Source organism: Alligator mississippiensis, chromosome 6 (assembly GCF_030867095.1).
Source record: "Alligator mississippiensis isolate rAllMis1 chromosome 6, rAllMis1, whole genome shotgun sequence".
NCBI classification, from domain to species: Eukaryota; Metazoa; Chordata; order Crocodylia; family Alligatoridae; genus Alligator; species Alligator mississippiensis.
The window spans coordinates 70,638,344-70,652,192 of NC_081829.1; the positions used below are offsets into that span (position 1 = coordinate 70,638,344).

Consider the following 13,849-nt stretch of genomic DNA (forward strand, 5'->3'; position numbering starts at 1 on the left):
AGGTCCCCAAGTTCGCCTAGTACCAGGTAGATTCTCTTGCTCACATTGAGCTTGGCTCCTGCTGCTGCTCCATATACCTGGGTATGTTGTAACAGTCTTTCTACCAACCACTTGGCACTGTGCACTGGATGTTGAGGTTCTCCATGTAGGCTTGGACCCTTGTCTCTGCCTCACTTCCCCCAGGGATCTTCACTCTGCTGATCCCAGGACCTCATCTGAGCCAATGGGCAAGCAGTTCCTTCATGCAGATGTAACGCAATTGAGGAGAGTGAATAGCCCTCTCAGGTGCCCAAATCCCCCCATTCACCAGCACCCTGCTGCTCACATCAGTGTACAGCACCTTTATCCAATTGACAAAGTTGGGGGGCTCCCATCTTCAGTGTCTCAAAAAGGGACCAATGGACACTCAGTTGTAGGGTTTCTAGTTCGAAGTTCAGCACAGCAGTGTTCAGTCCTCTCTCCCTTTGGTACCACAGGGTTCCGTGGATGTCTTCATGGATCATGGTACCGGTAACAGACTTAAAGCACTTGGCCAAGAATTTTGGCCATAGTTTACAGTCAAAGTTCAGGAGTATTATGGGTGTACAGTTCTCTAAATCCTTCCTTGCTCCCTTCATATAAAAAAAGTGTTGAGGTCCTGATCCATTTAGGCCCCAGACAGTCCTCCTGTAGCTGTTCCCTACACACCTCCAGCAGGGCCTATGGTCCCAGAAGGTGACATAGAAGTCCTTGGGCAGATCATCTGTCCCAGTAGTCTCACTGTTCTTGAAGTTGTGGAGAATCTTGGTGATCTCCAGCATCCACTCCTCCATCAGCTTCTGGTCCTAGTCCCCCCAAGGCCCTGAGCGAGCTCCTGCAGGGAGTCATTCATGGTCCTCTGGGTGCACTGTGTACAGCTCCTGGTAGAAGGCTGCTGTCCTTGCTAGCATCCCTTCATTTGACAGGATATCCACTCCTACTGTGTCTGCCAAGCTGGTCATAACCTTCCTCTTGGCTTTCCAAACCACTTCTTCCCTGTCTCCACCCAGTGGCTCTGGTCCAGGAAGACTTTCTGCCTGGCCTGTTCCCTGTACAAGGCCCTGATCTGAGCTTTCACTTCCCACATGGCCTCCCTCATGTCCCAACTCCAAGCCACCTGCTTGTGCAGGCTCTGCAGCTTATAGTTTAGGTACTCATGGTGCCTCCTGCGAAACCAGGCTTGCCTTCTGCCAGCCTGTTGGAAGAAGGGTCCTGCTCTCTCTTTAATGCTCACCCACCACTCTGTGTGGTTCTGGTATCCAGCTCTGAGGGTCCTCCACCCTGTGTAGCAGTCTGAACTCCTGTTGAATCTTTTTTTCATCCAGGAGGCTTGCATTTAGCTTCCACACACCTCTGCCCCTCTCAGGCTGCCCCTCTCCTCATCTCTGCCTCAGTGTTAGGACAAGAAGCAGACAGTCCAAGAAGAAGACAGGTGCACATTCAACTTTTACTACCATCCACCCCTTGGAGAGGAAGATGAAATCGGTGCGTGACCTCATCTGCTCCAGAGGGTTCACAGAGGTGAAGTTTCCTCTGGGCCTTTGGGCTTCCTTGCCTATGTCCACCAGGCTGTGGTCACAGACAAGCTCTTTCAACAGTCTGGAGGATCTGTCCAGGCCCATCATTTGGCCTCTGTTTATTTTGTCTCCCACTTCTGTGAGGCAGTTGAAATCTCCTGCAATCACCACTGGCCGGGTCCTAGGCATTGCCACAGCCATGTTCTCTAGGAAGGTTTTAGGCCATACAGCATCTTGACAGATGAAAGGAGGTGTGACTTAGACAATCAGTCAGTTGTGTTTGGCAGTGGTGTGGGAGAAGAGCCCAGTGTGTGAGCAGCAATCCTCCTCACTGTGGTTACAGTTCCACTCGCAAGATGAGGGTTGAAGCACACTGCTTCCTGGCTCACCTGTTGGTCTCAGCCTTCCTCTGCGTCATGGGCAGTTCTTGAGTTGGCCATAGAGCACATCCTTCAGCAGATGACCTTGAGGCACATGCTCTATGTTTCCCAGCCAGTGAAGCCTGCGAGAATCCAGTGTAGTCTGCATAGGTTGTAGGAAGGTACACCTGGCCTCTTTGGCCAGAGCATAAACATTTAGATCAAATTTCCCTCCTTCTGTCTCCATGGTAGCTTGTAACAGCCTCCCTACAATAATCTTTCTGTGCAGTAGAGGTCTCACATTGTCTCCTTTCAACAGGATAGCCAGTGCCACCCCTGCTGATCTATTGTCATTTGTTCCTGACCATGTGGAGATGCCATGCAACCATCATTTTTCAAACAAAGCGTAATTATTTTAGAGCTGGACAAGCCACATTCCTGGAGGCAAATGATATTTGCTTTCAGCTGGTCCAGACACTTCCATATGGTCTCCCATTTCTCTTTTTTTAGTAGGCTTCTTTCTTAGGATCCCCATGATAAGAGCTGTGAATAGAGAGGGGGGAGTTGCAGCCTTTCTTTTCTTATGTCCTTATCTTTTTAGGCTCTTTGTTCTGGCCCAAGTTTTTCACCAGCCTGTGGAAGTCCTTTAGGGAGACCAGCTCCCTTATCCAGATCATATGGATACAGGGGGACTTCATGTTTCTTCTATGCTTTTGGGGGTTTCCCAGCCATACTGTTCTGTCTCTGGGCTCTCTTGGGATTCCTCCTGTCCCCCTGGTGTCTCTTGGGTCTCCATATCTGGGCTGGCATTTTCTCCAGGTCCTGGGGTTCTCTGAGTCCCCTGTTTGAGGATCCAGCTTTTCCCTTTCCCTCTTACCTTCCACTTCCATTCTTCCAAGTTCCTGAAGTTCTTCAACCATTTGCCTTAGGGCTTGCATGCTGTCCTGCAAGGAGGTTGGGATTTTTCTTTTCAGAGGGTTCCCCTCCTTCTGTTTTCTTCATATTCCCATCCTTCCCTTCCCCTTTTTTCTTTGTTGCTGCCAGGTGGCTTAAGGCTTCTGGAATTTCTAGTCTCTTCTTTATTTTTTACCTTGTTTGCAAAGGAGATGGGGCAATCTTTAAAGACATGCCACTTCTCCATGCTCAGACGGCAGCGCCAGTCCTGTTACAGCCCATGGCTTCATGACCTTTTTCTTTGCAAATGGCACAGATTTTATTTGGGCATTGTGCCACCAAATGCCTCTGCTCCCCACACTTGCAGTAGAGCTTAAGGTAGCCCCTGTAGAAGACAAAGCCTCTGTGGGGGCCCGGGGTTAGTGGGGGTGAGGTGCTGCACCTCACTTGGATTCCCAGGCTTGGTTTTCAGCATTGCTGTGGCCCTCCAGGCTCCAATCCACACCACCACCTTGTCCTGGACCTCCACCACTTTTCCCACTTTCTCACAGTGTCTTGTAAGCGAAAAATTCATGTCCTCTTCCGTTATTTGACTGGAGTACATTTGGATTGTAATCAGTTTCTTTCTCCTTGTTTCTCTCCCGGCAAAGTGAAAATCCTCCAGCTGGAGATTTACCTCAGCTACCTGAAGCTGTTGCCAGATATCTGTTCTGCAGTTTTCATTCTTGAAGCTTAGTTCCCAGTCCATCCAACCCAGCATGCAAATTAGTCAATGCAATTTTTAAGATCTACCTTTAGCAGATCCTGCATTATCTGGACTAAGAAATCTCTCTCCATTAGTAACTTTTCTGGGTGCAAATGTCCTATCTTCACCCTGAATTTCACCAGGAATCCTCATTTCCTTCTCTCTGTTGGCTTATAAGCTTCTGACCTGGGATCCAGTGACTCCTGGTTTCAGTGTCCCAGCTCCCCTCTGTGCAAGTGCTGGGGTAGCTCAGGGTTCTGTATCCAAACTGACAAAAACAGTTACTATGGGGTCTCTATGCACCTGGGTCACTATCATGTATCTTATTCAGATAGGCTGCTCTAACTTATCCTTGTGGTAGTTTCCCATCAGTATGTTTGCCCAATATGGGCCATGTGTTTTGTAGTTCCACTCAGTGTTGCCTGCATTTAATCTGCTTCAACACTGGTATCTGTTACTGGGCACATGTTGCTTTTGGCAGCAGTTTAGTGATGGATAGACAGTATATTTAATGAGGTTTTCTTGTATGTGAATGTAAAATGAGGTTTTTTTTCTCCCCATGCTGATTGGGGAGAGAGGGGACCTCCTCTTGTATTTGAGTACATAATTTTCTAGCAATCTCAAATTGGACTTTGACATTAATATTAATGTGCATCTGCTCCCCTTCTGTAAATTAGGGATAATACAACTTCCTTGAGAGATGAAGGGGTAAAGAAAAATGGTTTGTTTGTAAAACATACAAATATTGTAGTGATAACTGACACTAAAAAATTAATTACGGTATCCTGAGAGCATAATTTGAATAATATAGAGAAAAAGTCTAAGGCCACAATATGAACAATAATACAAAAATAAAGCATTGTATAGCTGCTCATTAACTGTGCACTGAAAAAGGCAGGGCTTCTGTGGAAAAAATAGCTTGTTTAAAACATAATTAAAGTCTGTATCATAATGCATATGCACAAGGGATTAAAAAAAGGTTATACCAATCAACTATCATATTGGCATCTCCTAATTTAGAGCTTTATTTTCAGCCTTAATGTTCTTTTAATGCAGTTTTTGTGTTCATTATTATATTAAGCTTGAGTATGAAATGCAAATAACATAAAGGTCTGATGTAATTGTAGAAAAGCGTGGAAGGCTAGTGTTTTGGAATGCACACAGCCAAATTTTTTAAACTTTATTTTATACAAACTAATTTATCGGAATATGTTTTGGAAAGGAAGAAAAAAGGTTAAAAGGTTGTGCTAGAGCAGTGAGCTTGTGATGTTTGTCAGCTTTTGTGTGGAATCCACACTATATGGGATTCTGCAGAATTGAGCATTTCTGCTTACAAATTACCTTATAGTACTTGAAGCACCAATTGAATGTTTTGTGTGTTTTCACATATACTTCCATGTGTGCATACACTTCAACCTTGCAAAACAACTTTGTCTGCCTTTTGTTCAGACTTACAGTATATTTCACTCATGCGTTTATGCCTGTGTATGTGTGAGCACATGCATATGTTTGGAAAAAATCTCTTGCATTTATAACTCAAATGTAATTTAAAAAGGAATTGCATATAATACTTGTAGTTCAGAAAACATGGTGGTTCTCAACCCACTGTACATATAGACTCATTCGTACTTATAGATATCATGGCGTTAAGGTGCTTAGAAGGATGTGCTAACAGCGTTCAGATAAAAGAAGCTGTCTGTCTCTGACAATTGTTGCCGTAGCAACTAATGTACTTCAGAGAGTCCCCTACAGGACTGTGTGTTTGATTCCATATGTATTGTGACTTTGGGGTGCTGTAGTTAAACTACACCCTTGGCAAAGATGACTTTTGAGAAATTAAGGAACAGGAAGCAATAACCCCAGAAATTAGCCAAATTGAAATGGAGATAACTTGTAAATTTTCTTTTTAAACATTTCTTTTGCCATATAAAATGCTTTGATTTTCAAAATATTCTTGCATTGATCAGATAGTTGATGCTGTTCTCAACCATCAGTTTGCTATGACAAGAGCAGCATTAATGGTAAAGATGTGTCCTGCTTATTAATCAGTATCACAGTGTACTAATGTCTGTTATATTACTACATGTGGACCTTTTTGGTGTTTACTAAGAAAACTTAACCAAAAATATCAACTGGATTTAACTTGAAACAGACTTTTAAAACTGACCGGAAGCATTATGTAGACCAGGTACCAGGTCTTCAAACTAGTTTGGTAAAAGTGATTCAGGCTGCTGAGTGGCTTACTCCATGTTATGGTTACAATTCATTTTAAAATCCACTCATATAAACCAGCTTTAAAAAGGTCTTAACTTTTTAGGGAAACCTATATGTACTGATGACCTAATCTGTGTAGAAGCCTCTCTTTATAGCCATAAAGATTAAGGATGCACTGATAGAGATTTTTGGGGCCGATACCGATAGCTGATATTTAAGGAGGCATATTGGCTGATACTGATCCCATTTCCGATACAGCTGCCTCCAGTTGGTAAGTCCAGTGTGGTGGAAGGGAGAGAGTGGGGGGGTGCAGAATAAGGACCCCTGTGGTGAGGGAGGGGGCAGGGACAGGTGCTGCCCAGGCGGAGTGAGGGGGGGGCAGAGCTACAGCTTGTGTGGGGGCCAGGTGGCTCCTGCCACGTTTTGCACCTGGGAGGGCACAAGGGAGGCATGTGCCTGCCGGATCTGTGCAGGGTGGGCTTCAGCTAGGGCTGTGCGGGGCTCTTCTTGGCATGGGCTGGGGTTGGAGCTGATGTCAGTGGTGCTGGGAGGATGCTGCATCCACCCCAAATTTTGCTGCAACTGCCAGCCACCTGGCACAGTCCTGGCTCTTCCTAGTGAGTTGGTGGAAGCAGGGCATTGAGCTGGGGTTGTGCTGGGTGGCTGGTGGTAGTGGCAAAATTTGGGGTGGATGCAGCATCTTTCCAGTGGCACCAGTGCCCGCTCCGAGCCCAGCCCCTGCCAAGAAGAGCCCCACGCAGCCCTGGCTGCAGCCCACCCTGCCCAGTGCAGATCTGGGGGGGCACATGCACCCCCCCTCATGCCCTTCCGGGGTGCAAGCAGCCCTCCCACCCCAGCTGGGCAGTGCCTGCCTGTGTCCCTGCCCCCTTCCTCACTGTGGGGGGCATTATTTGGGGTCCCCCCATGCCCCTTCCCTCCCCTTCTACCACACTGGACTTACCAGCTGGAGGCAGCTGTATTGGAAATCAGATTGGTATCGGCCGATATGCCTCCTTAAATATCGGCTATTGGTATTGGCCCCAAAAATCTCTGTTGGTGCACCCTTATTAATTATTCTTTTCTACTAGATTTTCGTATCTTTTGTATACCTCTAATTGGTTGTGCCTTGATTGTAAAATACTAAAAAATTTACCATTGCTATTCATAAGTCATCTAATAAAGAGTAATTAACGTGGAAGTTTGTGTGCGTGGATTGGTTTCTATGAACATAACTTTAATCTGTGCCATAAAAAATAGGTCTTGGATAAAATTTGGATACTTAACTAGTAATTTGAATATTATATTTACTCAAATCTAAGATGACCCTGAATTTAAGAACTTTCCACCAATAATTAGATTCTGTACATAGAAAAATTTATAAGCTTGTAGTAATTTTCCATGTATAGAATCTAATTGGAGGGTCGTCTTTTAATTCATCCCTCCCACTGCTGCAGAGAGGGGTAGGCAGTAAAAAGGCAGATAGTATGGGGAGGTCAAGCAGCTTGCCCACCCGCTTGTACATGCCCACCTGCTCCTTCTGCCTGTACCCCTTCTCTCCCCCTCCCAGCCTCTGTTCTGAGCAGGCAGGCTGTATCCTTTTTCTGGCTTGGGGCACTGAGTACAGCTTCATCCCAGTCCCATACAGCTATGCCTATGGGCAGCACTACATGGTTAGGCTGGGGTACTCAGTGCACCAGGCTGCAGTGTGCACAGAATCTGTTGGTACAGAGCAACGGTAAAAAGGGAGAGAAGGGAGAGGGGCAGGCAAGGGAGCAGAGGCTTCATGTGGAGGGCAGGGGCAGATGGGGATAAGAAGCTGCAGAGAAGAGATGGTAGGGTGCAGATGGTAGCAGGGGAAGGGATGGGAGACAAGACAGCAGCTGAAGCTATGGCCCTGACCCTGGGTAGGGGCTGGAGCCTGAACCACAGCAACTGCTTCCCCTGCCCCAACCACCCTGTACTCAGTTCTAAGATGAGGGCCTTCCCCTCTTATTAAATGGAGGGGAGGACTTCATCTTAGAATTGAGTAATAAATACAATAATGTTTTCAACTCTGAGATAGGTACCAAGAAAAATTAAGTAATCGTTTTTATAGGTTTTATACAAGTCCTCTTGGATTATTGCTGAGAACACCTTAATATGAATTCTAAAAGAAGGGTAGCATTTCAAGAAATCAGAAATTATCTGTGAGATTGCATATAACATCAATCTTTTGCATACTGTCTATATAAACCTTCTTTGCAATTTGTTTGAATTGTATTCTTCACTCGGGAAACAGACGCTATATACTGTTAAACAGCTCTTGATTTGTATACACAAGATCCGTATTTCAGTGACAAATGAAATGACCACTTTCAGATATTTTTTTGTATATCTGTTTGTAAAGCGGTTTGGTGCCAAAGAGTTTTGTCTTGTTTATTTTTAGGGTTGCAATAGTTTCCAAATCCTTTGAAGGAAAAACTGATCGCACAGAACAGTGGTATGGAACTCAATACAAGCAAGAAGCAATTTCTGATGAAGTCATCAAGGTATGTAAAAACACGTAACATTGTTCCGTATGTGAATGTGAAAAAAAATTGTAATAACTAACTGTGTACTCAATTTCTCCTTCAGTGGAAAGAAGGAATTGCCACATAAAACTAGTTAGTAATGATGGTTAGCTACTATGACTCTCTACTAGTATCAAACTGAGATTAGATCACAATTTATGTTTAAAGAACTTTTATTACATACTACAAAATAGAACATTATTATAATGTTGTTTCTAAAGTAAAGTAGATTGAAATGAATGAGATCTTGTACATTTTTCATTATAAGAGCATTTTTAATATGCAGGGCATGTTTAAAGAAATGCTAATAAATTTGACATTTATTGACCTGATACTCCTTGTCAGGTAATGATAAAGCTGTCACTGATTTCAATGGCATAGGATTGGCCACCTTATAAGACTTTTTGGGTGAAATTCTCTTCTTACAGAAGTCAATAGTAGATTTGCCACTGATTAGACACAGGCAGACCAGGATTTTTCATCTTTTATTTTTCAAATGTTGTCAAGTTAAATATTTTAACGCTGAACATTTCTCCATTTCAAGCATGCCAGTAGCTATATTTTAAATTAAACAAATGAAACGAAAGCTAAAAACATTTCTGCCTGTGTTTAGTGTGCTTTTATTTAGCCAAAACTACGTTGGTGCATAAGAGCTGAAGTGGTTGGAGGCAGAGATGCTGATTTCCCTGTCCCACATGTCTCCATCTGATTATTTTCTACCTCTTGTCTTCCTTATTCTCAATGGTCCTATTTTGTGTCTAGTTCTCACTTCCTTCCCCAGTGCAGCGTTTTCTTTGTTGGCATATCTACTAGTTATATATAAAAAGCTATTAGAGTATTTTTGTTACGTAACTACAAAAATAATTATGTAAACATTTGTTTAGACAGAAATTTGACTAATCCATATTGTTCAAATAATTTATCCAGAAATGGCAAAATGCTGACCTAAATGGGAAATTCAAGCTTCCAATGAAAAATGAATTTATTCCGACTAATTTTGAGATTTTGCCACTTGAAAAAGATGCAGCACCTTACCCAGCCCTTATCAAGGTAAGTATCTAAATTAGTTCTGTCAGACACCTAACCTACTAGAAGGTTAACTTTATACTGTGTTAAAAGCTTTAAAAGGGTATAGATTAACCAATCACCCATAGAATTTCATAAGCATAAAGGTATTTAAGTTTCTCTTTCTTAAAGAAAAGACTTCTTTACCAGCAAGCAAGAAAGTAATGAAATCAATCAGTTCTAGCTGAACTTTGGACTCTTTCTTCAGGTTCCTTTGAAAATGGGTCTGCAAACAGCTTGAACCATTTCTTTGTCCTTTTTGAATGGGTGTGAACAATTGATAGAAATAATATTGAGACCTCTTGATCTATTCACCAGAAGGGCGACTGCTGCTCTATTATTTTTTGAGCATTTCTTGGTAAGTCAGAGTAGAAAAGATTGTTCTTTTGAAGCTGTATATGAAAAGAGTTTGCAGTTTCAAGCAAAAACACTTGCACATGCTACTCTCCTGGAAGCAGGAAACATAGACCCTCACGTTTCAAGCAAAGTTGAACATTTCTGAATATTTGAAAATTGTTTTTAAGCTATTCAAAGTCAGGATTTTTTTTCTCTTACAAAACCCCAATAAGCTTTGCAGAGTGAACTGTAGGACAGACCTACAATTTTCTGCCCTGTTGCAGCTACAGTACCACATATGTTCAGACGTGTGTAGAAGATCTGAGATTTATTTCCAGCCTTCTTACATACTTCTGCTATTCTGCAGAGATTAAAATGATAAAGGTAACTTAAACTTCAGTTCTGAAAAGTATCTGTACTTAGGAAGGCAGTTAAACATGTGCTTAAGTATTTTCGTGAGCAAGGATAGACTTAAATGCTTCTCTGTGCTAGAACAACAGAGCTGATGGTAGTAGGCACACAACTTAAAAACATTAAGCAATTCTGTTTCTTTTAAAGTCCCACAAGAACAAAAGTGAGGCATGATTTAAACAAACAAACACAACAGTTTAAATTATATAGAAACCAGCATGCCCCTAGGAAGTATGATATGATAACCTGCTCATGAGCTACAGTTTGGGTAACAACAGCTTTGGAAATTTCACTCTCTTTTTAAGGTTTTTATCCACATTAGATTTTTTTTAAACAAAGGGAGTTTGAAAATGCTTCTAGAGATAACAAATGAACACAGTTGTTTCAATTTATTATTTTCTCCCTGAATTGAGAGAATTTATTGTTGATAATTCTGTATACTAGCAGCAAAATTAATACAATGAAAAATTCTGTTATGCTAGAAATCAGTCATGTTAAAAATTAGCATTACAGTGTAAGGAGAGCACTATATATAGTAGGATAGCCTATTGGGACAGAACTTATTTCTTGTACGTTAAAAAAACAATTGGATATGTGTATTATTTTGCTCCTAACTTATATGGTGGTGCTGATATCAACATTTTATTATCTTGCTCTTCAGTTTATAATTGTTCACGTGCCTGTGAGGGGCCCACCTGTACTGTACTCTCTATCTATATCCTCCTTGGGTGACTTCTAACATTGCAAGTATATTAGCAACAACAAATAGCTTGCGAAAACAAGCCTGCCATAACAATTACCATTTTAAATGTATAGGAAAGTTAATGCTTTCTTTCCGTTGCATCAGCCCTTTTACCTGGTATAAAGCTGTCAGAATAGAGAGAATGTTGCTAGAGGTGGGAAGGATGGATGGATGGATAAAAACAAATGCACACTTGACTTACTCAAGTTTAGGGAGAAAAATTCATCAGAATAGAAGTGACCAAATGCAATTTGTAAAGCAGTGGACTATAGCATATTATATTTAAAAAGTCAAATGGCTTAAAAAAAACAAATAAACTTTCCTTTTCTTAATACAGGACACTGCCATGAGCAAACTGTGGTTCAAACAGGATGACAAATTTTTCTTGCCAAAAGCTTGTCTCAACTTTGAGTTTTTCAGGTATGCAGTATATTAAGTATTGAACTCCAAAAATTTTCTTTCTTGGCAATCTGTATCTAGGTGGCAAAAACTTTCTTGTAGGCATTGATACTTTCAAGTATTGATTCTGGTTTGGTAATATACCATAACACAAACATGTGGAAAGGTGACTCATCAAAACAAGAAGTTGGAGTTCATGAGCTAGAGTGATAAGAGATTATCTAATACTATTAAATACTTACATTAATCTTTAAAACAGTTCATTTTAACTTATTATTTGCTATGCCTGAAATGCATCTGTCAAAAGCTCCTATTATTGAATTGCAATTCAGCATTTTAAATTTTAAAATGTTACAATGTTGTGTAAGGATATTGTTTTCTATGCTAAATGTTGTCAGGGTAGTCCTGTTTACTCACAAATAAGAGCAGGTTCTGTTTTAGCTTTTCTCATGTGTGCCTAGACAAGATGTAATTATTATTCTAGGCTTTGGGTTGTTGATTAATCTTGCAAAACATAACTTTCTTTTTATGAGAAACCTCTTCTTTATAAAAACAGAATGGGAATGGGTTTTGGGATTCTTTAATATCAGCAGATTATGATTCCCAAATCAAGATGTGTGGTAGCTGTCACAAAGAAGTTAAATCAGGTCTTGAATTTTATTTTTCATAAAGAATTATCACACTCAAAAATGTGACAAATGTAAGAAATGGTGAAAACAGATACTTCCAGGTAGAGTTTTCTAAAGATAGAGCTGGGAGCATAGAAAACTGTGTCATCTTAGCTCTAGATTTTTCATTTGAAGCAATAGAAATCAAGAGCTAGATTAAATAGAATTAAATGATTATTGACTGTGAATGTTATGTGGCAGTGATTCCATATAGGGCTACAGAATATGTTAAATATTTCAGAACCTCTCCTTATTTGTCCTTAGGACTAATTTTAACATTCTTGAAAAACTAGAAAGGAAATGTCATAGTCAGGCTAAAAAGTCATAATTTTTTTTACAATATATTAGCTGTTATCTGTTGTTCTGTAGGGTTGGGGCCCTGCCATTCCTGGGTTTCAGGGGCCAAGTCCTGTGGAACAATTGCAAACAGAACCCCCACTGGGGGATTCCTGAGGTAGACGCCTGAAAACAGAGAACCCAGATGTCCTCCATTTGCAGAGGCATGCCTTGAGTTGGGGTACAGTTGTGATACATGTGCCTAGGGATTCCCAGGGCATGCCTTTGCAAACAGGGGAACCTAGGCAGGCACTCTTAGGGCTTCTGGAGCCTGATCCTGGGACAGCTGGAGAGGTGCAGGCAGCTCTGAGCTGCTTGCACTCCCCCACCTAAAAGCAAACACATCTGCCACAACAGAGCACCATAAATGAATACTTCCTTTTGTCATGGCCACAAATGTGGGCATTTGTGATGTGGCAATCGGTATGGGTGTGTGTTTGCTTTTGCTTTGTGCTGCTAGTAAAAAAAATTGATGACATCATCAGGTTTGTGCCTGTTTCTAGCCTCAGAGATACTGTTGATCTTGAAAGACTGGTAGAATTCTTTTCCAGGTACTGTTGGCAGAATGGTAGGTGTTTCCTCAGCATCCTGGTAAATATCTGACAACTGAAAATATCCATCCAAGGAATAAAATTAGTGGTCATATAGAGCTATTCTAAGAAGTGGACTGCCCACAAAACACAGAAAGACAATAACACAGATCAGGCTCTCTGTATCAAGTGACTTACGATAAGTTGGTTCTTAAGTTTTGACAAACTGTGTCAAGGCAGGGGAAAAAATAAAAAAGTACTTGTCTATAACTTTATTTTTGAATGTACCTTAATAAATACAATCAGTTAACCAAACCACCATATTTGATGCTCCTACAAAACAATGGCACTCTTGCTATGAAGGGTTTGCCTATTACAGCATCATCAAAAGTTATGAAATAGCTTTCAGGTGAACTCTGATGAATGTTGTCCATAACCTGAGTGTGTAACAGATGTAAAATAGTCATTTTTGTGTAGACCAGTGAAAGGATTCACTTGGATGTATTTTCAATAGGTTGTGAACTTTCCCACTTGTATTTGTAAATATTTGGTGGATGAATCCTTATGGGACAGCTCGAAGGACTTGAAATGCTTTGTTTAAGGCAACCCTCTCCTCTGGGTAGCAGTGATCCTCAGATGGGGAGCCAGAGTTTGAGGTGGTGGGGGGTGGGAATTTCCTTATTTTATATGATCAGGATGAGCAGGTATTTGCTTGATTGCCTACCACATCTCCAATGGAAGTAGGAAGCAGATTTCTTCTGTTCATTGGACCTTTGTCTCTCTTGAACTTAAGCATAACTGCTGTCATCAGAGACAGTGGTGGGTCAGAATCTTTCCTAGTGGAATAGTGAAGGCCCTATGGCTTTTGTGGTCTTTTGAGCAGAATGCCAAAAATGCTTTTTGGTCAAATAAACCTCTCCTAATGACGTGCTTCCCTCTTTAAAAAAAAAAATGTGGTAAGTGACCGTGTTGTGTTCTATAGTTAGCCTAACTTCTGTCAGAACAATATGATGGAACCTGTGTTAAAAAATGATAATCAGATTTCCCTTAATATATGAAACATTCT

General features: G+C 41.4%; 1 protein-coding gene across 6 annotated transcripts in view; it reads left to right on the top strand.

The window, feature by feature from the left end:
- Positions 1-13,849, top strand: part of IDE (insulin degrading enzyme) — a 106,356-nt gene that overhangs the window by 53,408 nt on the left and 39,099 nt on the right. For all 6 annotated transcript variants that reach the window (XM_059729980.1, XM_014607816.3, XM_019484232.2 and 3 more), the window contains exons 12-14: positions 8,173-8,275; positions 9,224-9,346; positions 11,188-11,270. In XM_059729980.1, coding sequence (XP_059585963.1) covers positions 8,173-8,275; positions 9,224-9,346; positions 11,188-11,270 — 309 coding nt within the window. The remainder of the gene's footprint in view (positions 1-8,172; positions 8,276-9,223; positions 9,347-11,187; positions 11,271-13,849) is intronic.